Genomic DNA, 26,894 nt, shown 5'->3' on the forward strand with positions numbered 1-26,894 from the left:
AGCTCTTGCCTAGCATGCCTGAAACTCTGGATTTAATCCACAGCACCACAAAATAAATAATAATAAAGCAAGTAATTATTATTTTACACAAGGCAGATGATTGCAAGATATCTACTACTGAGTGAAGCTTCTCTCATTTCCTCATAGCTAAGCTACTTGAAAAGACAGAAAAAAAGTGTGTGGGGCAAATTGCTGGTAGGAACTTGTATTGGTGAGTGGAAATAGGATGAATTTAAAGTAGGCAAGTAAGCTGGATATTTTGTAGAACTAATCACTTTGGAAAACATATTTGCAAAAGTAGGATAATTGTCATTTTACTCCTTGAACTGATTGTAATTTCTATAATATTCTTACTTCTTGCAAATATGGATTGCATGAATGATGTAATGAAATATGAGCTTAGTGTAAAGGCACAGTTGATCTGAATACTTCCTTGTTGAATGCATTTATGTATTCAAAATCTGATGAAATATAGGAAACCCACAGAATCATGCAAGAATGTCATTTAAATTGCTTTCACAACTACAACCTGGTTCTCAGAATGAAATTTTCGAGCCCTAAATTAGCTGTACATAAATAAAATTTTTGTGTTTACAGACCGGGAAAATAAAAAAAAAATAAATAAACAGAACCATCACATTCCAGCAGTGGCCCCTGCAGTGTAGAGTAACCAAGAAAAAGGATGTGGACTGTGGAGTCAGATGGCAATGCTTCAGTACTGCCTCTGTGATTTCTCAGCTCTGTACTCCTGGTCATGCTACTCTGTGCTGTCATTTGCAAAGGGAAGATGGTTTAATGCCATCTATTTGATACGAAGATTAAATGGGTTAATATATGTTACATGCTTTAGCACTTCTCAGGGCATAATGTACTTACAAGTTGCAGTTACTATCAGAATGAAGAAAGGTTAGACTGTGGGCATTATCAGTAATTTAAGGTTTTAGTACATTTAAAATATCTAGGCCTTGGATGTGACATTTCTACAAACTAGATACTTTTATTAAACATGTACTAAGAGTGCTGGGGAGATGCCTTAGTGCATAAAGCGCTTGCTGTACAAGAATGAGGACCCAAGTCTGCATCCCTAACACCCATGTAAAAGCTGGGCATGGCAACACACACCTGTACTCCCAGCTACCATCTCCCACCAGTGAGGAGGCAGAGACAGAAGCATCCCTGGGGCTTGCTGGCTAGCTAGTGTAGATTGATTGGTGAGCTCTGGGTTTAGTGACAGACTCTGTCTCAAAAAATTAAGATAGAAAACCATTGAGGAAGCTACCCGACATCAACCTCTGGCCTCCACACAGTGTGCACCCATGTCCAGTGAACCACTCCACAGACATATGAACCCATATGAATAGGAGCATGTATTACACACCACACACAAAAAATGTACTAAGAGGGCTGGAGGAACAGTTTAGCAGTGAAGGTGCTTGCTTGCAAAGCCAAGTGACCCAGGTTCAATTCCCCAGGACCCATGTAAACCAGGTGCACAAAGTGGCACATGTGTCTGGAGTTTGTTTGCAGTAGCTAGAGGCCCTGGCGTGCCCATTCTCTCTCTGTCTGTCCTTCCCCCATCTCAAGTAAATAAATAAATACTGAAATATTTTAAAATATACTAAGAATAGATATGACAAATGTTATTTATCTGAGTGTTGCTTCTCTGTTTGTGGTTTGTGCATTGTATTTTCTGAACTCAGCATCTCATTCTTCTCAAGTATTTTAATGTTTTAGATTATGTATTCTAAAACAACTATTTTTTTTCAAAAATAAAATTCAATTTGATACTAAAAACAGCATAACTATGGTATATGTTATGTCTTTCATAAGCAATGTAAATGAATGTTTTTATTTTATTGTATTTATTTATTTATTGTTTTTTTTTGAGGTAGGGTTTCACTGTAGCCCAGGCTGACATGGAATTCACTATGTCAGTCTGTAATCTTAGGCTGACCTTGAACTTGTAATGATCCTCCTACCTCTGCCTCCCAAGTGCTGGGGTTAAAGGTGTGCACTACCATGTCCAGCTTATACTTAGTTTTTATTTTTCACTTTTTCTATGTATATCCATTTGGGTGCATATAAGAGTGTGTGTGTGTGTGTGTGTGTGTGTGTGTGTTCCAGAGGTTTGACATTGGATGTCTTTTTCAATTGCTTTCCTCTTTCTTCTTCTTCTTTTCTTTTCTTTTTTTTAATTTTTTTTTTTTTTTTTTTGAGGCAGGATCTCACTGTAGATTAAGTTGAGCTAGAACTCTGTAGTCCAGGCTAGCCTTGAATTTACAGAAATTCTTCTAGCTCAGCCTCTTGGGGGCCGGGACTGTAGGCACATGCTGAAGCAGAATTTCTCACTTGAGACAGGAGCATGCCGATTCAAGCAGTTTAACGAGTTTGCCTTGGGAATTCTTTCTCTACCATCGGGGATTGCAGGTGGCTGCCACACCTACCCAGCATCTGGCCATGTACATGGATGCTGGGAGTCCAGACTCATATTCAGACTCGTGTGGCAAGTGTTTTGCCTAATGAACCATATTCTCCACCCTGAGAAAGTGGTTTTTTTTTATTACCTAAATTATATTGCAAAAGAAGGGAGAACATTAGCCTTAAGCGGGCATTAACCATGATAGATATCTAAACTATCTCATTTTCAAAAACTGCAAAAACTAGGTATATGTTATTTCTTTTACTAATATTAAAAGGTTTCAGAGGTTGACTTCAACTATCCTGCAAGGTCAGTTGGGGGGACAGCCAGGGCTCAGTCCAGTCATTATATTGAAGAGCCCATTATCTCTCTATTGCACTAGTGAGCCTCCCAGAAATCCTATGTGCAACATCAAGCAACTTTGGTCCAAAGATTATGGCTGGCCCACAAAACCAAAATTTAACCCAGTTTTTCAGTATCTTGAAATTGAACTAGTTTCATTTCCTCACATATTTTTATTGCATTTCATTATAATTAGCATAAGTAAGGCATTTCATAATGATGTCGCCTCCTTTTCTTTTGTACACCAAAGGCAATACACACAAAACTTCAAATACTCGTTCATTTTTGATGCTGCATGAACATTATGAGTCTGTCCATGAATGGCCAATTGTTCAAATGTAGAGCTGATTCTGTTTGTAAGCATCCAGCCCACTGAAACTTCCCACAATTTATAAAATGGACCTAGGTAAAGAATTTTATAGTAAGCAAACCAAGAATCGGGCTTTTAAGGTCCTATAAATTCTTCTAAATTCCTTCTGTGTTTAGAATACGCTGATATTTTTTTTCATGTTTTCCACAGGACTATTTTACAAATGCAAATAAAGTGTTGGAAAAAGATACCCAGCAAGATTACCATTTAGAATATGCCATGGAAAATAGCACACACACAATAATTGAATTTACCAGAGAACTGCACACATGTGACATCAATGATAAGAGTATCACGGTAAGAATTGGGTGTGTGTTCATATGCATGGATGAATTGTGTGCTTATACTTGTGAAATGCTTTATAGAATAAGAGGAATACATTTTTCTAAAAAATTTTCTTTAACAACAAAGTCACATAAGCTTTAGAATTTTTTTGGACTCTTTGGAAGCACCCCCACCACCAGTCCAAGAGTATAAATGTCATTAAAAAGGTTTTTTGCACATTAAAAAATTTGCAGAACTCTAAGTTTGTGTGATTTTGTGTATGAATACATTTTATCTTCTCTATAAAATGAAAAAGATAAATGTTTAAGGAAATGTATTACACAGGAGAGAATTATGATAGTGACTATTATGATATAATTAATCTGTTTTGTAATTGATTCATTTTTGCAAAATTCAAAAATCAAGATGAATAGTCAGTTGATTATAATCATGAATATTGGCACATTATATGAGATTTCTTATTTTCAGTTTTCACGCAGCATGATCCTCATACATATGCAAATTAAATATTTGGAGGGTACATGATTCTACTGCCACTTTATACAGATTGCTTGCATCAATTTCACTGTATATAGACCAAATAAAATGTTCTTTATTCAGTCCGTTAAAGCTTCAAAAACGAGAATATAAAAATTCTGAAGTACTCTGATTAACATTCAGCATAAGAGTCAAGGAGGAAAAAAAATACAGAACCACTTTTTGTTTAATATGCATGTAATTATACCTTATTTGGAATAATAATTACAGTCATCTTACTTAAATAAGGAGGAATATAGCAAAGAGAACATTTAAAATGTATACTTTTTCCCCTTATTATTTATTTTCAAAGTTCTTAGAACAAACTGGCAAGATACCTTTATTTGTGGGAAAGCTGAGCAATTTGCCTCCACTCCAGCAAACATTTACTGCCCCAGAGCCCCTTGGGCAATCTCTTTCCACAGCTCAGTAGAAATCAGTTTCAACTGACATTAATCTCTTTGGTTGGAGGACCCAAGGCTCTTGGAAACTCCCAGAATTCATAAAGTGACCACAGAGATTCATATAATAAACCAAGAGCAGAAATTCCCTCTACGTTTGTACTTTCTGTAAATTCATACACGTCACTGAGTTTATGCCTTGGGAGGATCTATTATCCAAGGAAAAGCCATGGTATTTTAAATATATTTTGTTTTTAGCTAAAAAAATTATGTTAGCATACACTAAAATGGGGTTTACTGTGACATTACCATACATATGTTCTCTCATTCATTCTCCTTTCCTACCATCTTCCTCTGAGCTCCCATACCTCTGTGCCTGGTTCCCTTCTGAGGCAGGCAGCTTCACATTTCTAGGATGAACTTCCAAACCAGACACAGTTTATGGGAGGTAGGGATTTATTTAAAGCTTACAGATCCAGAGAAGTTCCACCCCACCAATAGCAGAAGAATCTGGTCCCCTTTCACATACCCAAGCAGGGAGACTTGACCACGGAGTCAGCACCACAATGAAGCAAGTGCAAAACTAGCAGAAAGACAGCTGGGGACCCTTCACAAGCAGCGGGGACCCAGGCCGAGCTCAGATGGATCTGTTTACCTTTTGGCTAGAAATCAGACACCCCCAAATACACCTCTGCCAGCCAAGTGGCTAGAAATCCAAGTTTTAATAAAACACCTGAGTCTATTGGGGTACATACATTCAAACTACCACACCTTCCTTCTCCTTGACAATCCCTCTTCTACCTTATCACATATATTCCACTACCCTTTCTAATTCCCTGTTTAGCTCATTTCTTTCCCTCTCATGATCCTCATTCTAGTTTCATGACCTACACACACACACACACACACACACACACACACACACACACACACTTTTAAATCTAGGTTAAAGTAAAAACACTTTTAAATGTAGGTTAAAGTAAAAACATGGAGTGTTTGTATTTCTCAGTATGACTTATTTAATTTAGCATATGATTTCTACTTTGATCCATTTTCTTCCAAATGTCAGATTTCATTTCCCAATTTGGAAACTATTCTGCTGTAATTTTGTTGAGCACATTCCCTATGCCTTTAGCATTTAGGTCTGCTGTATGCTAAAGTTTTTAGACATTGTGTTAAGGTCTTTTCTGTTGTTTTATTGTATTTTTCCCTTATTGATGTTTCAATGAAATATTTCAGCAACCCTGTCCTCCATTCCTGGTCTTTCCTTTTTTTAGATGGAATAAAATGCTGATGTTGCTCACTGTGTTTGTATTTGATTTATTGAGCTTTTCATTCTCAACATTTCTATTTGTTCTTTTCTTTTTTTAAGGTAAGGTCTTATTCTAGCCCAGGCTGACCTGACACTCACTCTGTAGTCCCAGACTAGCCTTGAACTCCCAGAGACTCTCCTACTTCTGCCTCCCTGAGTGGGAGGCAGGAGGATGGTATTAAAGGCATACACCACCATGCCTGGCTCTTTTCTTTTTTTTTTTTTTGAAATTTCTATTTTCTTGCTGATTTTTTTTGTCCATGCTACTGATTTTCTCATCACTGTGCTGGCTTTCCTCTGGATTGAGTTCATCTGCCTGCTTGTACCCTTTTGGGTCTTGATCATTTTGACCAGGAAACTTGGAAATCTGACATTTCGCCTATTTCAGAGGAGTTATGAATTTTCAGAAGCATATGTCCCTTGCTCTCTAATATTTGTTGTCTCTGTTAAAATTTGCTCATCTGTTGGTTTGAATATCTCCTCTGCTTTTTGAGTAGGATTTCCTTAATGAGTAGGCTACTCTTGAAGGATCAGTTACTTCCCAGTGCCACTCACAGAGGAGAAAACAAGCTATTTTGGTGAAGTGGATTCTGCACCCCCTCCCATGAGCTGCAGGACAGAAAGTTGTGCTCATCTTCCTTCTTCGTGTTGCTTTTTGTTTTCTCTGCTCTTCTCGGCACCCTTTCACTTCTGTTGTGGGTTTATAGAGTTTTCCTTCCTTTCCCTGTTTTGCTTTCATCTCTATTAACTGGCTCATACAGAGATAGCCTAAAGTCTACCATCTTAAGTGGACATCCAGTATTTTTCATTTTCATTCTTCTTATTATTTTTTTTTTAGTATCCTAACATGTTAAAACAGGTTTTAATTCCTAGAAGTCATTGCTGCTTAACAATAATAATACTTTTGTGGCAACTACTGGTTCTTAGTTTGAAGTTTTGGCCTGGCAGTGACTGTTTTTTTTATTATTATTATTTTTAAATTCATGAAACTACAATTTCTGAGTGAAATATCTTTTACTCTATTTTAGAGTACATACCTTGCATCTGAATGTGTGTGTGTGTGTGTGTATGTGTGTGTTGGCGGGGTCCAAAATGTAACCATCTACTTGGATCCTTAATGAATTAATCATACTTGTGAAGGTAAATGTTAGAAACCACGCAGAGAACTCCAGACATTGCCATCCTGTTTTATTCATTTTATACGTGTTTTAAAATGTTCTTTAAACCCAACTCAGAGGTGAGGAAAGGGCACTCATGAGACACATGTCATGTTTTATCACCAGGATAGCACGGTGAGAGTGATTTGGGCCTACCACCATGAAGATGTGGGGGAAGCTGGTCCCAAGTACCATGAGTCCAATCGGGGCACAAGGAGTCTGCGGTTATTGAACCCTGAGAAAGCCAAAGTGTTATCTTCAGCCTTACCATACTTCGACCTGGTAAATCAAGACGTAAGTTTCTTTAGGTTTTATGATGGGTTTACTTCAAGCATGGAAGACTTTTTGCTTATATTACTCGATTCACTATGTCAACAAAATGTGACATTTTATCCTTCTCCCCTTTTCTTTAAGACAGGTCCTCATCCCAAACAAAGGTACAACGTACTGGTGCCAAATGTTTAAGATTCCTGTGTTCCAAGAGAAGCATCATGTAATAAAGGTATGTGACCCTCTCGTGGCATGAACTTCATGGGTATGAATGAAGAAAGACATTGCTGTTCTTAAAGTGAAAATAGTGGAGGTATGGAGAATAATTTTGTAAAAGAACATTTTATTTATGAATTTGAAAGCAGAGTGAGAAAAAGAGAGAGAATGAATAAATATGGGTGTGCCAGGGCCTCTTGCCTCTGCATGCGAACTCCAGATGCATGCACCACTTTGTGCATCTGGCTTTACATGGGTACTTGTGAATCAAATCCAAGTCATCAGACTTTTAAGCAAGCACTTTTAACTGCTGAGTCCTCTCCAGTTCTCAAATAACTTTTAGTTATATGAAATAGACTTAGAGAAGAAAGAACTGTTGTAGCTGACTCGCACACCGTTTTATGAGACTGAAATCTTAGATTATAGCTAAAACTTTTTTGTTATCTACTAATTCTACACAAGAAAAGGAAGTAGTCTTCGCCTCCCTTCCAAGCTGGGCGTGGTGGTGCACGCCTTTAATCCCAGCACTCGGGAGGCAGAGGTAGGAGGATCGCCATGAGTTCGAGGCCACCCTGAGACTACAGAGTTAATTCCAGTTCAGCCTGGACCAGAGTGAGACCCTACCTTGAAAAACCAAAAAAAAAAAAAAAAAAAAAAAAATCAGCTTTCTAAAAGGGAGGTAGCAAACCTCTCAAAATAGCAGGTGGATTCTGCAATTTCATGGCCAATATGGGCTTGAATTCCTTCATGTCATTTACTAGTCATGAGGACATGGGAAAGTTTTTAGCCATTTAATAGCTCAGTCTTCATTTAAGGGAAACATTACCTACTTTCTTATGGAACTGTTTAAAATAAGGATTAAATTGAACAATTTCTTTTTCATGTAGTACAGCATGCAACATACAAAACTCAGTAAATCCAACTGCTATTGGTAGGCAATCTATCTTGAATGTTGCTCTGAGAATAATTTTCCCTGAAAACAGCCATTTTAGAGGAGGCCCAGAAAAGTTTAACAACTGCTTTAATTGTTAATGCAGAGATGCCTGCTTGGAAAAATTGACAAGAATAAGTGACTACTGAGTCCACAGCCTCAAACAGGATGTCTAAACCACCCCTTTCAAGGCTCAGGGAATCTTACACAAGAGAGGGCAGAAAGAATGTAAGAGCAGGAGGATTGGGAGTATGGCTACGAAAAGCTGTCATCTGGATACGACAGGCCTGTTATACTCATGAACTCACAGCAGCTGTGGCTTCCTGCACAAGATCGAGCCTGCTAGTATTTCATCATTGATGAGGGAAGGATACATGAGACCCCAGACCTCCAGAGTAGTTTCCAACAGCTAAAGGTTGTTTGGAGAGGGAAAGTCAGGTTCATTAGTGGTGTCAGCGCTGGTAAGATGTGCATTCCACAGTAGATGGCCTTCCACTCATGATCATACAAGCAACCCTAATTTAATCAATGGGCAAAGAAAAAAAAAATTAAAAAGGCATGATACTGGGCTGGAGAGATGGCTTAACAGTTAAGGTGCTTGCCTGCAAAGCCTAAGGACCCATTTTTGACTCTCCAGATCCCACATTAGCCAGATGCACAAAGGTGAGGCAAGTGCAAGGTTGTACATGCCTTCTAGGTGGCATAATTATCTGGCGTTTGGTTGCAGTGGCTGAGGCCCTTGATCACCAGTTCTCTTTCTCTCTCCCTCTGTCTCTCTCTCTAAAACATAAAAATGAAAAATAAATTAATTTTTTTGAAGGCATGATACTAAAATGAGGATTAATGAGGAAGAAGAAAGGTGTTAGGGGGAGGGGAAGGGGATAAGTGAGGGCAATTGGGGGAAATAAGATTAAAGCACATTTTGTACACATGTGAAAATGTCAAAAAACTAAATAAAGGAAGGAAAACGAATTAACCACTGGTGAGGTCTTAAGGCAGGATTGCTTTAACTAGTTAAAAGTGATCTTTCCCCGGGCTGGAGAGATGGCTTAGCAGTTAAGCGCTTGCCTGTGAAGCCTAAGGACCCCGGTTCGAGGCTCGGTTCCCCAGGTCCCACGTTAGCCAGATGCACAAGGGGGCGCACGCGTCTGGAGTTCGTTTGCAGAGGCTGGAAGCCCTGGCGTGCCCATTCTCTCTCTCTCCCTCTCTCTGTCCTTCTCTCTGTGTCTGTCGCTCTCAAATAAATAAATAAAATTAAAAAAAAAAAAAAAAGTGATCTTTCCCCTCTGCTAGTTTCCCTATCTGGAAATTGAGGAAAGGTTCTTATGTAACAATGTCATTGTACAACTATGTGAATCTAGTGAGTTTAATATTTAGAAATATGCCTGTCACATCACAATAAATGAAATATATCAGTCATTTGCATATACATTTTGAAATATGTTTATCATATTGTAAGGTTTCTGGGTTGTGGAAGGGTTTCATACCAGCCTTATCTAGACAGTCAGGGATTTAAATAAAATCTAGATTGCCAGTCACTTCATTTCAAGGGATAGCCTTGAACAAAATCTGTGCTTCAGAGAATGTAAAGTTGAGGCAAAACAAATCCTTCTTGTCCCACTAGGTGTAGGAAGGGAAGTTCTGGAGTGCTGTGTGGTGTTACCTGTCACTAAACAAAGCATCGATCTTCTCTTGAGGCCATACACAATGCCGCGCTGCTCACTAGGTGGTATTAGTAAATCCCAGTGGTTCACTTTGGAGAATGTTTAGTAGGACAAGAAAATTGAAGAATAATTACCATGAAATAGCCATGAAATATCCTTGAAGACTGAATACTTAGCCACTGGAAAACTGATCTGCTATCCCAGACCCCAACATTTGACTTTACATCTGGTGTTAAATACACACTCTGTCCACTTTCCTTATTGTGGTCACTGTTTTCTCAAAATACAAAGAGAGGTGTTGGTGAATGAGAACTTTATCTTGTAAAGTATAGTAACACAGGTTTCTAAATCTGAAAATAGATGTGCCTTCTGAGTTGATTTTAGTAAACTAGAAATCTGAACATTTCTTGTTGCTCGTTAAGCTACCTGATGTTACAACCATCAGAATCAACTCTTTTTTCATCATGCATATTCTTCCTGGATATTCTCTGAAAAGACATGTCTTAATTCTTGTAGGTTTTTCCTCTTATGGAAATGTTTGTTTGAATCTTCTTATCAAGATGAGCTTTCATGGATTCCATCCTTTAGCTCTCATTATTATTATTTTTGTTTCATTTTATCATGTGCAAAAATAGTGTTTGCTATTGACTGCTGACTCAGTGGTTGTTCGTGGTTTCCACTCATCTATTCCAAACTAGGAGATTTTGTTTTGCTCACTGATGTTTCCTTCTTATCCTTTACTTACTTAACCATGTTCCCTGCAGGCAATTATTTGGAAGCTCAGATGGATAGATGTAGCAAGTCCTGACAAGTTAAACTTTCACAATATGCCCCATGTGAAAATCCTTTTCACTCCTTTTTAACACTGTATTTGGTTATTAAATTCTTAATACCAACAGATAGCCATCAAACCCTAAGGGATTATTTCATTAGTTGAAAAAAGGGATGATAGTTGATCTGGAATTTTTTTTTTAAGATTTATGCTATGAAATTCAAAAAATTCACATTTTGGGAATTTGGATCACAAATTTTACTAGTGCCAAATAGTTATATCTCTTATATTTGAGTATACCTAAAGTTTTTAAAATATTTTATTTATTTGTAAGGAGGGAGAATGAAAGAGAAAGAGAGAGAGAGAGAATATGGATGTGCCAGGGCCTCCAGTTACTGCAAAAGAATTCCAGATACATGTGCCACTTTATATGTCTGGCTTTACTTGGGTACTGGGGAATTGAACCTAGATTGTTAGGCTTTGCAGGCAATTGCCTTAAGTGCTGAGCCATCTCTCCAGCCCAATATCTGCAATTTTATATATATTTCATATGCCAATGAAGAAACAAAAATACTTGAGCATTTATTGTGTCTGAAACTGTGACTTTAGGTGGGAAAAGAATTGATAGAAATACCAACCCCCATAACCCTAATACTAATGATTTGACTCAAAGAATGCATTTTAAAAACTGCTGCCTTAGGGTGCTCAGTGTTGAAAAGTTCATTCTAGAATCCATACCCTTGGGTTATATCTCCTCCACAGAAGCATTAGAGTTTGTCTAACTACCTGGGTGTTCTTAATAGACCCTGTGGTACAAGTAATTGTATTCACTTTGAAAGCCTGTCTGTTCATGGCAGTGATTTATTGCTAACTGTCACTAATTAGCTTTCTGACCCTAGATAAAACATTTAACCTTGTCTGATCCTCAAATTCCTTTCCTGTCAGATAAAAGGTTTCAGCCAGATGATCTCAATCGGCTCTTTCTCCTTCTAAATATATATGACTTGGTGAGAACAAAAAGTGAAGTCTGTACTGGGAATTAGATGCCCTGTGGTCCAAATTCCCCATGTACTGTGTTTCACAGCCCCATAGCAGGCTTGGGTGAAAATGCTTCCCTTGAAGTTAAAAGGCCCTCCTCTTCAACCCACAAGTAGGAGCGCCTGTGGCTTGTATTTTGATGCATCCTAGTCCTTTCTAGAGCATGCCACCAGAAGCCAGAATGTCTAGGGACAACTTGTGCCTATCTGCTCTGCTAACATAAATAACCTGATGGATTAAAAAGAGGCCTCAAAACTTCCTTGTTTTTCTTCTAAACTTTCATTTGTTGTCTGTCCAGACATGCATGAGTGTAATATGGGTGGTATGTGGGTATGTATAGTATATGTACAAGCATGTGCATATGATGCATATTTGCACACCCCATGCACATGTATGTGGCTGCCAGAGGAGAACATTGTGTTTTCTCTTCTCTCTTCCATGCATCTCTTTGAGATAGAATGTCTCAATGAATCTGGAGCTGCTGTTTCTTTCAGTCAGACTCGCTGACCAGCGGGTCCCAGCTATTCTTCGTGCTGTGCCCTCCACAAGACTGGGATTACATGCATATGTGGCTATACCCAACTTTTTAAAACCTTTTTATTGACAACCTCAATATATATAATATACACAATACCATGATCATAATCCCCTCCCACCCTCTTTTGTGCATTCTCCCTTATCTCCTCTCCACTGAATCCCTTTCTCTTTCCAACAAGTCTCTATTTTATTTTGATGTCATCCTTTTTCCTGTCCTGTTATTCTGGTCTTGTAGTGGTAGCATTGGACACTGTGAGGTCATGAATGTTATAGCCACTTGTCTGGAAGACAGTGTTGCAAATGACTTCTTTCCTTCCTTAGACCCTTGCATTCTTTCCAGCACCTCTTCCTCAAGGGTCCCGGAGCCTTGGATGGTATCAAAGTTCTGAACACACTACTGTCTCTTCTTCTCAGAACTTTGATGAATGTTTAGACATGCCCAACTTTTTACATGGGTGCTAGGACTTGAATTCAGGCCCTAATGTTTGTGGGGCAAATAATCTGACCTATCATTGAGCTATCTCCCCAGCCCCACTACTCACTGTTAAATCTTTAAGTACACGTTAACTGAATTTGGCACTGATATTATTTAATGGCTATTGTGTTTCTGTAACAATTGCTTAGAAACAAATAAAGCTAACTCAATGTAGAGAATTCACATTAGATGAAACAATGAAACCACAGGTCTTTGCAGGGTCTATGTGATCTAGTTTTGAGACATACATGCATAGTCTGTGGAGTCAGAACCCATCGTTCAGATCTTGGCTTCTTGGTCTATGGGCCAATCATCCCAGGCAAACAAACAACTTCCTGTATGTTTCAGGTTTCCATTTGTACATGATGCTACTAAAACTGCTTGTTCCATATGCCAGCAAGCATTATCGGATGAAATCTTGCAAAGGACTTAGGTGTTAGCTCAGTAACTATTAGTCAAGTTGCCAATTTACCTTAATTTTCAAACCTCTTAAATCTTGCAGATCCTGTCGTTTTTAAAGAGGATGAGTGCCAGGGACACAAGGCTTTCCTGAAATGGGTTGGAACACAGCAAGCCCAATGACACATCCTAACTGCTTTTCATTAGTGCAGCGCCCGAGGGCGGGCTAAGCTCGTAGAACTTGAGATCTTTCTTGCAAGGCAGGAAAAACAGTTTTCAGTGAATATGAAATGAACACAAGTGAAAACACCTGTTGCATAACAGGCTCATAACTGCTTGTTTTCTTCCCTTGAAAGGGGATTATCGAGATGAAGGCAGAAGCTTCTTCTAGCATGTTCTCGTACCTAGAGTCAGGGCTGGACTGAAGCCATGCTAGGCAGTAAGTCTGTTGTATTTTGAAGAAAAGGTTCCTCGGGAATTAGATTTAGTATTTCGTTTCCATTACTCTGAACCAAATGAAATTTAAGCTAATTTCCTCCCGTTCTTGTCTAAGGAAGGATAAAAACCAACTAGTGACCTCTGGGAAATATTCTCCCTCATTCTTAGGTCACCCATTAGTCTTCTATTTTGTGACCTTAAATAATATTTTCAACAGATATAAGAAGATATTGCTTTTCTTTAGCTATCTTTTTTAACTACCCGATTTGATTCCCCACAATCTAGGATGTCATTTCAAGTAGTTCAAAAGGTCGGGCTACCTCAAAATGGAAGTAGAAGATATACATTGCACTTCTAAAGCATCCTCACTTTCCTTAATTCTTATTATGATAAGAACACTTGACATAGATGAGATGTGTTCTCCTTACAACAATTTAAAGTGCATGATACCACACCCAAGGATGCTTTTAGAATAGAATGTGATCATATTTCCTGGGATACATAAACAGATTCCCCTGGACTCTCCAGAGATTTCAATTTAAAGATCCTGGGAACTGAAAGATTTAGGATGGCATCTGACTACACAGAGCTGGGGTTTTACCCTCTGGGTTGAAAGCCACTCTTTAATGATGGATGACATGTATACAGTTTCAATTTTGATGTAGGAAGTCATTTGAATTAAGATTAGAGTTATAATGATTAGGCTAAAGATTAGGCACATGGCTGCAAAAAACGGCAAAATGTTAAATTTTAGAAATGATGTTAGGGAGAAAAGAATTAGAAATAATATCAGTAGAAAAGACAATGAGCCCATTAATCTTACTGGGTACATCTTGTAGCCTAAGGACTCTTGAAAAAGGCCATCTGCCTTTTGGTTAAAAGAATCCTTCTTGGAAAAGAAGTTAATGGAAATGGACTTTCTTATTCCCTATTCTGATAATGGTCTTAAAACACAATTCAAGAGATGAAATGCTAATGCTTTCATTTCGTACTGAAATTTGTGGCAAATATGAAATATGAAGAGACACATTGGGAAAGAAAGCTAAACATGTTAATATCTTAGAATTGTCTAAGAACCACTGAGAGTCCATGTTCTAATCCTACTTAAACTACTGGTCACTTGACAGCCAGTGTAATTGTGCCATGGTGCCTGTAGGAGGCTAAAATCTTGTCGTCAACACCATTGGAAGACTCTAAGTTTGAATAATTGAGAAATTGGTCTGAGTGTGTGCTAATTCTTACAGTCTTGTGACTTAATTCACTAAATCTTCAATAGAAAAAGCTGGATATTTATAAAATAAATGTTTTCATATTTGATAAATTTATTCTTCTATAAATTAAGCTGTAATATAAATCATCTTAAAATTATAGAAAGAATGCAGATAATTTTGTGTGTTAATATGGGGCATAATTTTACAGTATCTGTTTTCACAGCAAAAATTATATTTTTATTTTTATTATTATTACAGAAGCAAGCCCAACAGAATAGCCTTTTTTGTAAAGTAAAGTGTGCATATGAGACAGAGAGAGAGAACTGGTGTGCCAGGGCCTCCAGCCACTGCAGTCACACTCCAGATGCCTGTGCCACCTTGTGCACTTGCATCACCTTGTGCATCTGGCTTATGTGGGACCTGGAGAGTTGAACATGAGTTCTTATGCTTTGCAGGCAAGCACCTTAACTACTAAGCCATCTCTCCAACCCTAAAAATTATATTATTATCAAAATGTGATAGCATTTACTATGCAGTTGATACAACAGTAAGTATTTATAGTTTCATGGATGGAATTTTTAACAATTAGAAAATATAGTTGCAATGGAGACTGACTTAATAAGTGAAATGTTTAAAATTCAAGTTTAAAGCTGGGTATGGTGGCACACGCCTTTAATCACAACACTCGGGAGGCAGAGGTAGGAGGATTAACTGTGAGTTCAAGGCCACCCTAAGACTTCATATTGAATTCCAGGTCACCCTGGGCTATAGTGAGACCTTACCTCAAAAAATCAGTAAATAAATAAATGAATTCAAGTTTATAAAATTCGTAAATCAGAAGATACTACTCTACAACTTTTGGCTTTAGAGTAGCTAGGCTGTCTTGATACATTTACTATGAAAATATTTCTACATCAAAAATTCAGTGTGGCATCGTGGCACACACCTTTAATCCCAGCATTTGGGAGGCAGAAGTAGGAGGATGGCTGTGAGCTCAAGGCCACCCTGAGACTACATAGTGAATTCCAGGTCAGCCTGGGCTAGAGTGAACCCCTACCTCTAAAAGCCAAAAAGAAAATTCAGACGAGGATTGGAGTGATGGCTTAGTGGTTACAGTGCTTGCCTGTGAAGGAAGCCTAAGGACCCAGGTTCAATTCCCCAGTACCCATGTAAGCAGGATCCATAAGGTGGCACGTGCATCTGGAGTTTGTTGGTAGTGGCTGGAGGCCCTGGCACACCCATTCTCTGTCTCTCTTTCTCTCTGTGTCTTTCTTTCTCTCCAATAAATATGTAAATAAATAAAATATTTTTAAAAATCCAGATGACACATAAAAGGTTAATAATTTATTTTATGACAAAAATATTATATTCAGTAAATTCAAAAGTATTGTGTATGTATATTTTGTTTCACTGTATCACTGTTATCCTGGTTCACATTCCTAAGATCCACATCACAATCTCCTGGATCAGATATTTAGGGTAGTTGGTAATGGGGAGAATGTGGAGACCAGAGGTCGATGTCAGATGCTTTCCTCAATTGATTTCCACCTTACTTTTTGTGTGCACGTGTGTATTTCTTAGGTGTGGTGTGTGCATGTACGTGTGTGTGCAGCTATATACACCTGTGGGCATGCCTGTGGAGGTCAGAGTAGAACACTGGCTTTCTCCATCTGTTACTCTTTCCTAGAAATGGACTCTCTCACTGAACCTGGAGTGCTTTGATTTTTTTTTTTTTTCACTCAGTCTCACTCAGAATCCTTCTGTCTGCACTCCCTTCAGGGCTAGGGTTATGGACATGCACGCCAACACCCAGATTTTTATGCAGGTGCTCGGTATTGAGCCCAGGACTTTGTGCCTGTGTAGGAAGCATTCTTACCTGCTAAGACACTTCTCTTGTCCCTCCACCTTATTTTTTTGAGACAAGCTTTCTGATCTCAGAGTTTGCCAATTTCGCTAGACTGGCTTGTCAGTAAGCCCCTGTCTCTGCCCTCTCAGTGGGGTTATAGGAATGTGCTACTTTTCCCAGCTCTTCTTTCTTTCTTTCTTTCTTTTTTTTTTTTTTAAATACTTATTTGAGAGAAAGGGTGAGGGAGAGAGAGAAGGAAAGGGAGAGAGAGTGGGCACACCAGGGCCTCCAGCCACTGCAAATGAATTCCAGACACATGTACCACCTTGTGCATCTGGATTAATGTAGGTAATGGGTAATTGAACCTAGGTCCTTTGGCTTTCCTGGCAACCACTTTAACTGCTAATCTCTAGCCCAGCATTTTTTTTTTTTTAATGAGGGTTCTGGGAATTAAACTCAGCTACTCATACTTGAGGAGCAAGCATTTTATTGACTGAGCCATCTCCCATGCCTCAAAACCTGAGTTAGAGCTGTAGAAAACAACACCCTTTGACTGTAAGTTAGGATCTATGCTATCTTCATCTTTAGCATTCCAAAACATTCCACATCAATCTGGGAGGAGGTTTCATTTGGTTCCACTTGTGACAAAGAATAATTGGTATTATGACCAACAACATCTGCTTGTACTCAAGCCAATGTAGCAGCTGCTGGCTCAACTTTAAATCCGTATTCTAACATGTCAAATTAGAATGCACAGTGACTTCTTCTCAAAGCAACTTCACTTTTTTTATTAGAGAATGTGTTAGCTATACCAAGACTTCTGGTGTGAACTATTGAAAGGGATTATAGGCTGTAGCCTTTCGTACTTAAGTGGGTTCACTGATTTTTGTCTTGAATGATATTATTGTGTGGCTTTAACAAGTTTTGTTTAGTGTTAAAACTCTGGAAAGTTGCACCATGGTCCTCCAAAACAGAAATCAGAGCTACCTGTTAATTGCTTACACATACATATAACCATTGCTCTCACATGCACATAAGCATTTAGTTCTTTGAAAGTGAAGTTGTAAGCAGCTCCTAAGATTCTAAGATGCCAGTTCAGTTCTTGGGATAATGAATTTGTCTTCTCTAGAGCTGGTGACTTGAATTTATTAGAATAATGGCCATTCCCATTATCAATGTTAATCATACTTTCTTTGTGGTTTAAATGTTTGTAATGCATAGCAAAAGGTGTTAGTATCATTTAACTTTTCATTTTATTGAAACAGAGGCCTAAAATAAGCTTAAAGTAATTTATTGCTCAACATTAAAGAAAAGAACATTGTTTTATCCAGGTATGGTAGTGTGTCCCTTTAATCCCAGTACTCTGGAGGCTGTGGCAAGGTCAAGAGTTTGAAGCAATCTGGGCTACAGTAGCAATTCCTTGTCTTAAAAAAAATGGAGGGAGAAATGGGGAGATATCCTTATAAGCATGAGGACCTGAGCTTGAGTCTCCAAAACCTATGTAAAAATGCTGGGCCATAGTGGTGCACACTTACACTCCCAGACTTGAAGAGGCAATCTCAGAGTTTGGAAAGCAGAGACAGCTATGCTGGGGGTTCCTTGGCCAGCCAGTGTAGTCTAATCAACAGGCTCCAGCCAGGCCAGTGAAAGATCATGTCTCCAAAATCATAATTAATAAGAATAATAATAACCAGTGTTTCAGAGAAATGACACTATGAGGTTATCCTCTAACCTCCACATGCACAAATACACACACACATAAAAAAGGAAGAAAAAGGGCCCGGCATGGTGGTACACACCTTTAATCCCAGCACTCAGGAGGCAGAGATAGGAGGATCACCATGAGTTCAAGGCTACCCTGAGACTACAGAGTGAATTCCAGGTCTGCTTGGGCTAGAGTGAGACCCTGCCTCAAAAACAAAAAATTAAAAAAGGAAAAACAGAATACCTGCCTTAAAGCTATTCTTTTAATATGCAATTTGGGATTTAAATGTAAGGTACACATTGCTATTACTTGTCTCTTTCTCTCTTTCAACATATGAAGTATGAGCTAATTTCCAGGTGAAAGAACGCTTAATTACACCTAACATTCACATCACTCTCTATGGCATTGTCTTTTAATGCTCTCTAGTTAAAGAATTTTTCAGCTTTTGAAAAAGCTCTAAATTTCTTAGGTGTAGTTATCCAATACATTAAAGAAGATGAAAAGTCATTTTTATTTCATTGACCATTCCAAGACATTTAAGAGATAGCAAATGGAACTATGCTTATTTTAATTGGGCTTTATATGGTATATCAGTTTCTCTATATCTTGGAATTTACTACTTAAAAAGTATCTTTGCTTTTTCTTTTTTCTTTTTCAACTAAAGATTAGCTGTCGTAATTATACTGCCAAATATGCTTTGTGATGCAAGACTTCAGTGTACAGATTTGTAAGATTTTTACAATGAAATTAAATTAACAAGGTTAGAGTACTATGCTATTTTTTGTAAGGGTAAACAGGAAATATCTGTTTTTTGACCTAATATTTTCCACTCACATAGCAATTAAAATTTTCCAATACTTTGTTGGTTCAGTCACTTTATTTCAAATAATCCTTATTGAAGTGTTATAATTTACCTTATGGAATACTTTATTTCTTCTGCTTGAATTAGTAATTATGCAATTCACATATGATGTGCTCTTGGACTGGCCATTCACAATCTTCAAAAGCGACCACAAATGTTACATTTTACTTTCTTGCCTTTGGGAAGATTAAAGAGTTTGTTCTGAACTCTGTTTCTTAAGAGGATACTTTATTTTCTAGCATGAGAATATTTTCTGTGAGAACATGTTTCATTTTCCATGCTACACTTGTTAAAAAGAGTAAGAGTAAAAAACATTTTAAAAATTAAGTGATGTCCCTCTTCCCCCAAGTTCCACTTTCCCGAAGTTGATGAATGCAAACAGTTTTATTGGTATCATTTTATAATTTTATACTCAAGAGAACATTTATAATAGCTCATAGGTTTTCATTTAGTTAATCTCTGTTCTCTTTTTTTGCATGTGGTATCTGTGGTGTGTGTGTATGTGTATGTGTGTGAATGTTCATGTGTGTATGCACAGGTGTGTGTGTGTGTATGTGCACACAAGTGTGTGATGCACATGCATGTGGAGACCAGGGGCCAATAGAGAACTTCTTCCTCAGTTGCCCTCTCTCTGAGAGTTGGTCTCTCACTGAACCTGGGAGGTTACCGGTTTCAGTGAGACTACATAGCCAGCAAGCCTCAGGGATCCCCGTCTCTACCTTTGTAGGGCTGAGATAGGCGTGTGCCATTGCACCTGGCTTTGATATGGGTGCTGGGGATCTGAACATAGGTCCTTATGCTTGCGCAGCCAGCACTTTACCAGCTGAGTATCTTCTCAGCTCCTCCCTTCTCTCTTAAATTACTCCGAAATTTGTTTTTTTTTTCTTCTTCTTCAAATTATCACTCCTATCAATCATTATAGGTCAAAATGTACTAAATCATTGATTTTAATAGTTCTATAACTTAATCTGGAATGTATAAGCCATATTTCCACAACCATCCACTACAGGGCTGCATTCAGATTGACGGGCTTTTCTTTTTCTACTTGTAAATACATTCTTTTTTTTTAAAAATTTTTTAAATTATTTAAACAAGTTGATTCTCAACTAGAAAGGCTTGTAGTTCATCACTCTTTTTTATTTAGTTATTTACTTATTTATTTGAGAGCAACAGACACAGAGAGAAAGACAGACAGAGAGAGAGAGAGAGAATGAGCGCGCCAGGGCTTCCAGCCTCTGCAAACGAACTCCAGACGCATGCGCCCCCTTGTGCATCTGGTTAACGTGGGACCTGGGGAACCGAGCCTTGAACCGGGGTCCTTAGGCTTCACAGGCAAGCGCTTAACCGCTAAGCCATCTCTCCAGCCCAGTACATTCTTATATATTAGTGGTTTCATTCCTATAGAATAGATTACAAAATGCACAGAGTCAAGGATATATGCATTATAAATTTTAATATACTTATCACATTACTTTCTAATACAATTATATTGCTAGTAATGTGTGAATATATTTTCCTCGGCCTTTCCAATGTTAAATACTTCAGTCATTTAAGTTTCTTGCCGACTAATGGATGAAAACATTTACCATTGTGAATTCATTATCCTTCTACTAGAAACTCAAGTTCTGAGGAATGCAGCTTTATTTTGGCAGATTCATTATTCAAAAGACTGGAATGCCATGACCAAAGGCACAGAGAAAACCTAGTCCTGGTGGTTCCTGAGAGCATGCACAAAACGAGTGTTCATGAGCAAATGCGCTTTATTATTTTTTTCTTTTTTTAAGAAAAAGATCATTTAATTATTTTTTTTTAAATTTTTTTTTGTTCATTTTTATCTATTTATATGAGAGTGACAGAGAGAGAAAGAGACAGATAGAGAGAGATTGAGAATGGGAGCGCCAGGGCCTCCAACCACTGCAAACGAACTCCAGACGCGTGCGCCCCCTTGTGCATCTGGCTATCGTGGGTCCTGGGGAATCGAGCCTTGAACCGGGGTCCTCAGGCTTCACAGGCAAGCGCTTAACCGCTAAGCCATCTCTCCAGCCCTAATTATTTATTTTTTAACTTATTTAATTTATTTGCAAGTAGAGAGACACAGAGAGGATAGGCATACCAGGGACTCCTGCCATTGCAAATGAACTCCACACGCATGTGCCACTTGATGCATCTGGCTTTGCTTGGGTATTGGGAAATTGATTCTTGGCTGCAGATTTTGCAAGCAAGTGTCTTTGACCAATGAGCAAGCTCTTCAGCCAGCAAATAAGATGTCTTTAGCAAAGGTAAAGCAAAACTGCAGGGCTGTGGGAATGGAATGATATGCTGTACAGACTTTAGAATTCAGATCACTAGAGCTCAGAGTTGAGTCTTACATATTAAGATGGGGTAGCTTAAAGAGAAAGCTTCCATAGCTGGGAAAATAAGGAGAGAGGCCCATGAGGATTGGTGTGGTGGGAGAAGCTAAAGGACTTCTCAGTTTATCTGATATTAAGGGTTAGGACTGTAATCATCCAGCAAGAATTGATGGTTCATAGGGGAGAGATACTGTTTTTATTGTTTTTTGGGGGTGGAGGGGAGCCAGGATCACGACTGAGCTTATCAGATCTCCTTTAGATCTCTGCCGGACACAGTTCTGGAATTGTAAACTTCTTTGAGCACATCAGCAGATTGTGAATTACAGTGGAGTCTGGATTTTATCTGATTGGAAAAATATGGGATAATTTACCCAAACGTAGGATAAATCACCATGGTTTTTATGTATCTTTCATAAGTGGATTCATTTTCTTAAAGCAGTTTTTATGGTTGAAAAACTGAAACTGACTAAATGCTGACAAAAATATTGCATATAGATTTCACTTAGATGGCTGACAAGTTGCAGGACAAAGCAGACCAAACCCAAGACCAACAACCCATGCTTGTCCCTAGTACCCACCTTGAGGATGAGTTTGCCTATTCATTCTACCATTTTAGTCTTTGGTGAAAGGTATGTGCTGGATTAAGTGGGGTAAAGATGAGGAGACAAGCAAGCGTGACAGATGGTGAACTGACTCTGGATGGTTTCTGTATGAAGAATGCACAACGGTTTCCTCTTTATTAACTTCTTAAATCAAACTGCAAGCATACAGCTTCAGACTGATAAGATACTTCCTTTAAATGTGCTGTCAAAAAGAAAAAATCCCCAGTATCTATGGAGGAATACTTATTTATTCAAATAACTAGAAGATAGTAGGAGTCATGAGTGTTTTGAAAAGTTCAATGTGGACCTGTTCTTGAAGAAAAACAGCCACATTGGAGTAGAAGGAATTCATCCAGAGGGGAGATACATGCAGAGACACAAAACCAATGTCTAACTCAGTCGTGGCCCATGATGGTTCTGTTTGTTATTTTCTCATTTTATGTGATTGTCCTATGAATACAGACTTTCTTAAAAAAGCATTATGCCTACTATTTAAACACATAGAGAAAAAGCATGAAACAGAACAACAGCATCCTGCAGTCAAAGGATTATTTCTTAACTGCAGTAATGGTTTATCACAAATTCACAAAATATGTCAATCCCAGTGTTTCTCATTAAGAAATCTCATCCCTTTTCTAAACATACAGAAATAATTCATAAAACAAAAGACTTTTTGTAACAGTATTACAATATGAATATGCAAAATTATTTTAACTACAGTTTCTTCCTTCTTACTTTTCCTACTTATAAATCAAATCCCCAGAGCCCACATAAGACAAATGCACGAGATGGCACAGGCATCTGGAGTTCATGTGTAGTAGCTGGATGCCCTGGTGCGCCCATTCTGTTTCTCTCTCAAATAAATGAAAAATAAAATGAAATCTTAATAAAAAGAAAAAAAAGAGAATTCGACAAGCAGAGCCACCTTGAGAATGGGACTTAAGCAAGTAAGCTCTGAGTGCAAATTCAAGTCTGGTTCTCAGAAACTGTGTGAATTAGTTCAAGTTATTTAGTAAGGGCTCAGTTTCTTTGTATATGAAATGAAGACAGTAAATATCAGTCCTAGTGATATATGAAGATTAAAATGAAATTGAATGTGATAATGCATGTAATATTTTGGTGGTAGTGAATTTTAGAGGGTGTGCATGTATGTATGTATTATCCCTGGGCAGGTAATTGTGAGAAAGAGAGAGATGGGAGAGAGAGAGAGAGAGAGAGAGAGAGAGAGAGAGAGAGAGAGAGAGAGAGAGAGAATGGGTGCACCAGGGCCTTCAGCCACTGCGAAGAACTCCACACATGTGCCCCATTGTGCAAATGTGACAATGTGCACTTGTATCACTATGCATCTGGCTTACATGGGACTTGGGGATTTGAACATGAGTTCTTAGGCTTTGCTGGCAGGCACCTTAATGACTAAGCCATCTCTCCAGCCTTCCATTCTTGTTTATTAACACTTGGCAGCATTACTGAGAGTGATGAAGCAATCTCTGTGAATCAACGGCTCAAATCTAGCCTCGAGTCAGGGATGATGGGTTGTAATAACGTTCCAAAATTTTTTATTATATTTCTATGGCAGATGAACTTTGAGCAGGTGAAACTGTGAGGGATCTAATTTAAGGATAGTATAGATCAGTTCTGCTATGCTATTTAGAATAATTTCATAGATGAGGCCAAAATTCAGTGAAGTAAAGTACAATTGGAAGACCAGGATTATTGTCAATTCTAAAGCAACTTTATTTTGTGTGTTAGATAAAATATCAGCAGCATCCCTTACATCTATTACTGAATAAAACAGGATTCATTTTGAAGACCTTTATATGGGCAGTGAATTCTGGGCCTTTGAATGAAACCCAACATAGAATTTTGCTTGAAGCCATGTTACTCATTTTTGCTGCCTGTAGTTAGATCTAATCTTTAGACTACATCTGCAGGCACGCCAACTGTCCTCGTGTTGTTTCCTGCTCCTAGAAGAAAAAATGATGCTCATTTATTAAATTTCTCCAGGAAGTACTCTTAAATTATTATGAATAAGTGCTAAAATAACATACTTTGTTTAAATCTGCCCAGTTATTTTGACAAATTATACATAAACATAGATATTAGGAGTTGCAGGATAAAGAAAGCAGTTTTGTTCCCAAATGGAAACTATTTTTTAACACGTTCAGGATTAAGTCAGTATGTTTAGCTTGCTTGTGCATTGAACTAAAGGAAAAATTATTGTTTTCTTCTAATTTGGGGTCTGTGACATTTTATCACGAGAGTCACCTGTTGTTAATTAAGTCTGTCTTTTCATGGGTCAAATTAAGGCTTTGAAGTCCATAAAAAATAAAGAATACATGCTCCCCAACAACAATATAAGAAGATACAACCTGACAAGTACATCTTCATCTTCAAAAGGTTTCTCAAGTGGAAAACAAGCCTGAGAATGGAATGATCTGGAAAAGAGATGTGGCTGGTCATGGGCAAGCCACACATTTGGGATGTAGATGATAAAACTATTATTTTAAGAGCTGAAAACTTCAGAGAATGTAATTGGGTTTTCATATTCTTTGATTAAACCTATCCAAAAATAATATGCTTATTAGTATAAGCATAAATTTTAAATCAAAACGTTATAAAAGGAGGACTGGAGAGATGGCTCGGCTGTTAAGTTTAATTCCCCAGACCCCACGCAAAGCCAGATACACAAATAGGCACATGCATCTGGAGTTTGTTTGGCGTGCCTAGAGGCCCTTGCATGCCCGTTCTCTTTCACTGTCTTTGCTGGGGGTGATGGTGCATGCCTTTAATCCCAGCACTCAGGAGGTGAGTTAGGGGAATCACTGTGAGTTCGCGGCCAGCCTGACAGTACATTGTGAATTCCAGCAGAGCCTGGGCTAGAGTGAGCCCTATCTCAACCACACAAGTGTTATAAAAGGAGATAAATTATGGTCCATTGACTCAATATTTTAGAAATACTTTCATATTTGAATTAGAAATTTTAGCTGAAATATGAAAACAAAAATTGTACGTATTAATGGATGCCATGTAAGGACCCAATACATATCTGTCTCCATCTCTATCTCTTCATCTCTTCAAATACTTCTCATTTCTGTTTATTTGGCTCACATGTGTATGTGGTTTGTCTTGTGTGGCATATGTATATGTGCGCATGTCCTCCTTGTGTGTAGAGACCAGAGAATGTCTGGTCTCCTCTGCCGCTAATCACGTGTGTCCTTGAGATAGAGTCTCACTGAATCTGGAGCTGCTGTTGCCCTAACCGACCAGTAAGTCCTAGCAATTCTTCCCTGTTGGCTGACAGCAGGACTGGGGCTTCAGGCACATGCAGTCATGCTCGCATTTTCACATGAGTGACTCTGACAGTCTCATACCTGCTCAGGTCCTACCTGTGCGCGTGCTCTTTTACCCACTGACCCATCTTCCCGGCCCCCTTGTCATTTCACTATGATGAAAGCGCTCAGTCTCCTTTCTCCCAGGCTGTTGAAGTGTTCGGTACAATGTGCCCAACAGTCTCTCTACCAGGCAATGACACCCAAAAACCTCTTGCTCCAATCTAACTCCAAGCTCACATGGGGAGAAAGAGTTTGGTCAATGGGGACTTTATAATTTGAAGGTTTTTTTTTGAGACCCTCACATAGTTATGCTAGCCCATGATAATAAAACACAAATATAATTTTCAAGGAAGTAGCAAAAATACTTTATATTGAAAGGGAAATATGAGAACTGACATTTGATTAATGCTTTGCATGCACCAATGTGTAGTGATCACCTTATGCGGTAGGAAATGAAGGCTCATACATTAATTAATTCATCATTGGCATTTAGCTAGTAAGTGGTGAAACCAAACTTTTAAAAATGTACTGTGAAATGAATGTTTTTTCAGTATGAAAATTCAAATGTATGATCCCAGCATTCAGGAGACAGAGATAGGAGGATCGCCATGAGTTCAAGGCCACCCTGAGACTACATAGCGAATTCCAGGTCAGCCTGATCTAGAGTAAAACCCTACCTTGAAAAACAAACAAACAAAATAATCCAAATGTAGAAAGTTGTAAATTTAAAACTAAAATGTAGTGATTTCTACCATTCAAATTCTTCCCAAAAACATCAGTAATGCAGTTTCATATGTTCTGTACATAGGAATTTTGTTTGTGCTCATATTCTCACTTTTTTGCCTTACATACATACGTATATTTTATGCAAGAGAGTGAGAAAGGCACACCAGGGCCTTAACCACTGCAAACAAACTCTAGACGTGTGTGCCACCTTGTACATGAATCACCTTGTGCATCTGGCTTATGTGGGTTCTGGAGAGTTGAGCCTGGGTCCTTAGGCTTCATCAGCAAGCCATCTCCCCAGCACCAGATTTCTTGTTTTTGGTTTTAGACTATAGCTAATCTTGATTGTCAGTTTGATTGGGTTGAGAGATGCATGACGAGATTACTAAAGCCTGTCTTTGGCTCTGTCTCAGTGGATGGCTCCAAAGATGATCAGATCATGAGGACTTTGACCTAATAAATGGTCGGGTTCATTGACAAATTAAGAATTTGAATAGACTGCTGTGATGTGATGGAAGTGTTCATGGGGGGACTGGCTGGAGTGAGTAGGTTTGGGGGTGTGTCTTTGAAGGTCACATCCTGGCCCCTTCCTTTGTTGATCTTCCTGGCTGTTATAAGTTGAGCCACTGCACCATGCCCTTCTGCCATGTCTTACTGACTTACTGTAGGCCCAGAAACACAGAGGGAGCTTACCAGGGCAGAAACCTCTGAACCTAG

At 38.4% G+C, this 26,894-nt stretch overlaps 1 protein-coding gene across 1 annotated transcript in view; it reads left to right on the top strand.

The window, feature by feature from the left end:
• The window catches only part of Moxd1 (monooxygenase DBH like 1), an 85,076-nt gene that overhangs the window by 25,018 nt on the left and 33,164 nt on the right, over positions 1-26,894 (top strand). Inside the window, exons 2-4 of the mRNA XM_004651336.2 lie at positions 3,282-3,428; positions 6,929-7,096; positions 7,221-7,304. Of these exons, the coding sequence (XP_004651393.2) occupies positions 3,282-3,428; positions 6,929-7,096; positions 7,221-7,304 (399 nt within the window). The remainder of the gene's footprint in view (positions 1-3,281; positions 3,429-6,928; positions 7,097-7,220; positions 7,305-26,894) is intronic.

The sequence above is a fragment of the Jaculus jaculus genome, chromosome 9 (assembly GCF_020740685.1).
Source record: "Jaculus jaculus isolate mJacJac1 chromosome 9, mJacJac1.mat.Y.cur, whole genome shotgun sequence".
In the NCBI taxonomy this organism is placed as follows: Eukaryota; Metazoa; Chordata; class Mammalia; order Rodentia; family Dipodidae; genus Jaculus; species Jaculus jaculus.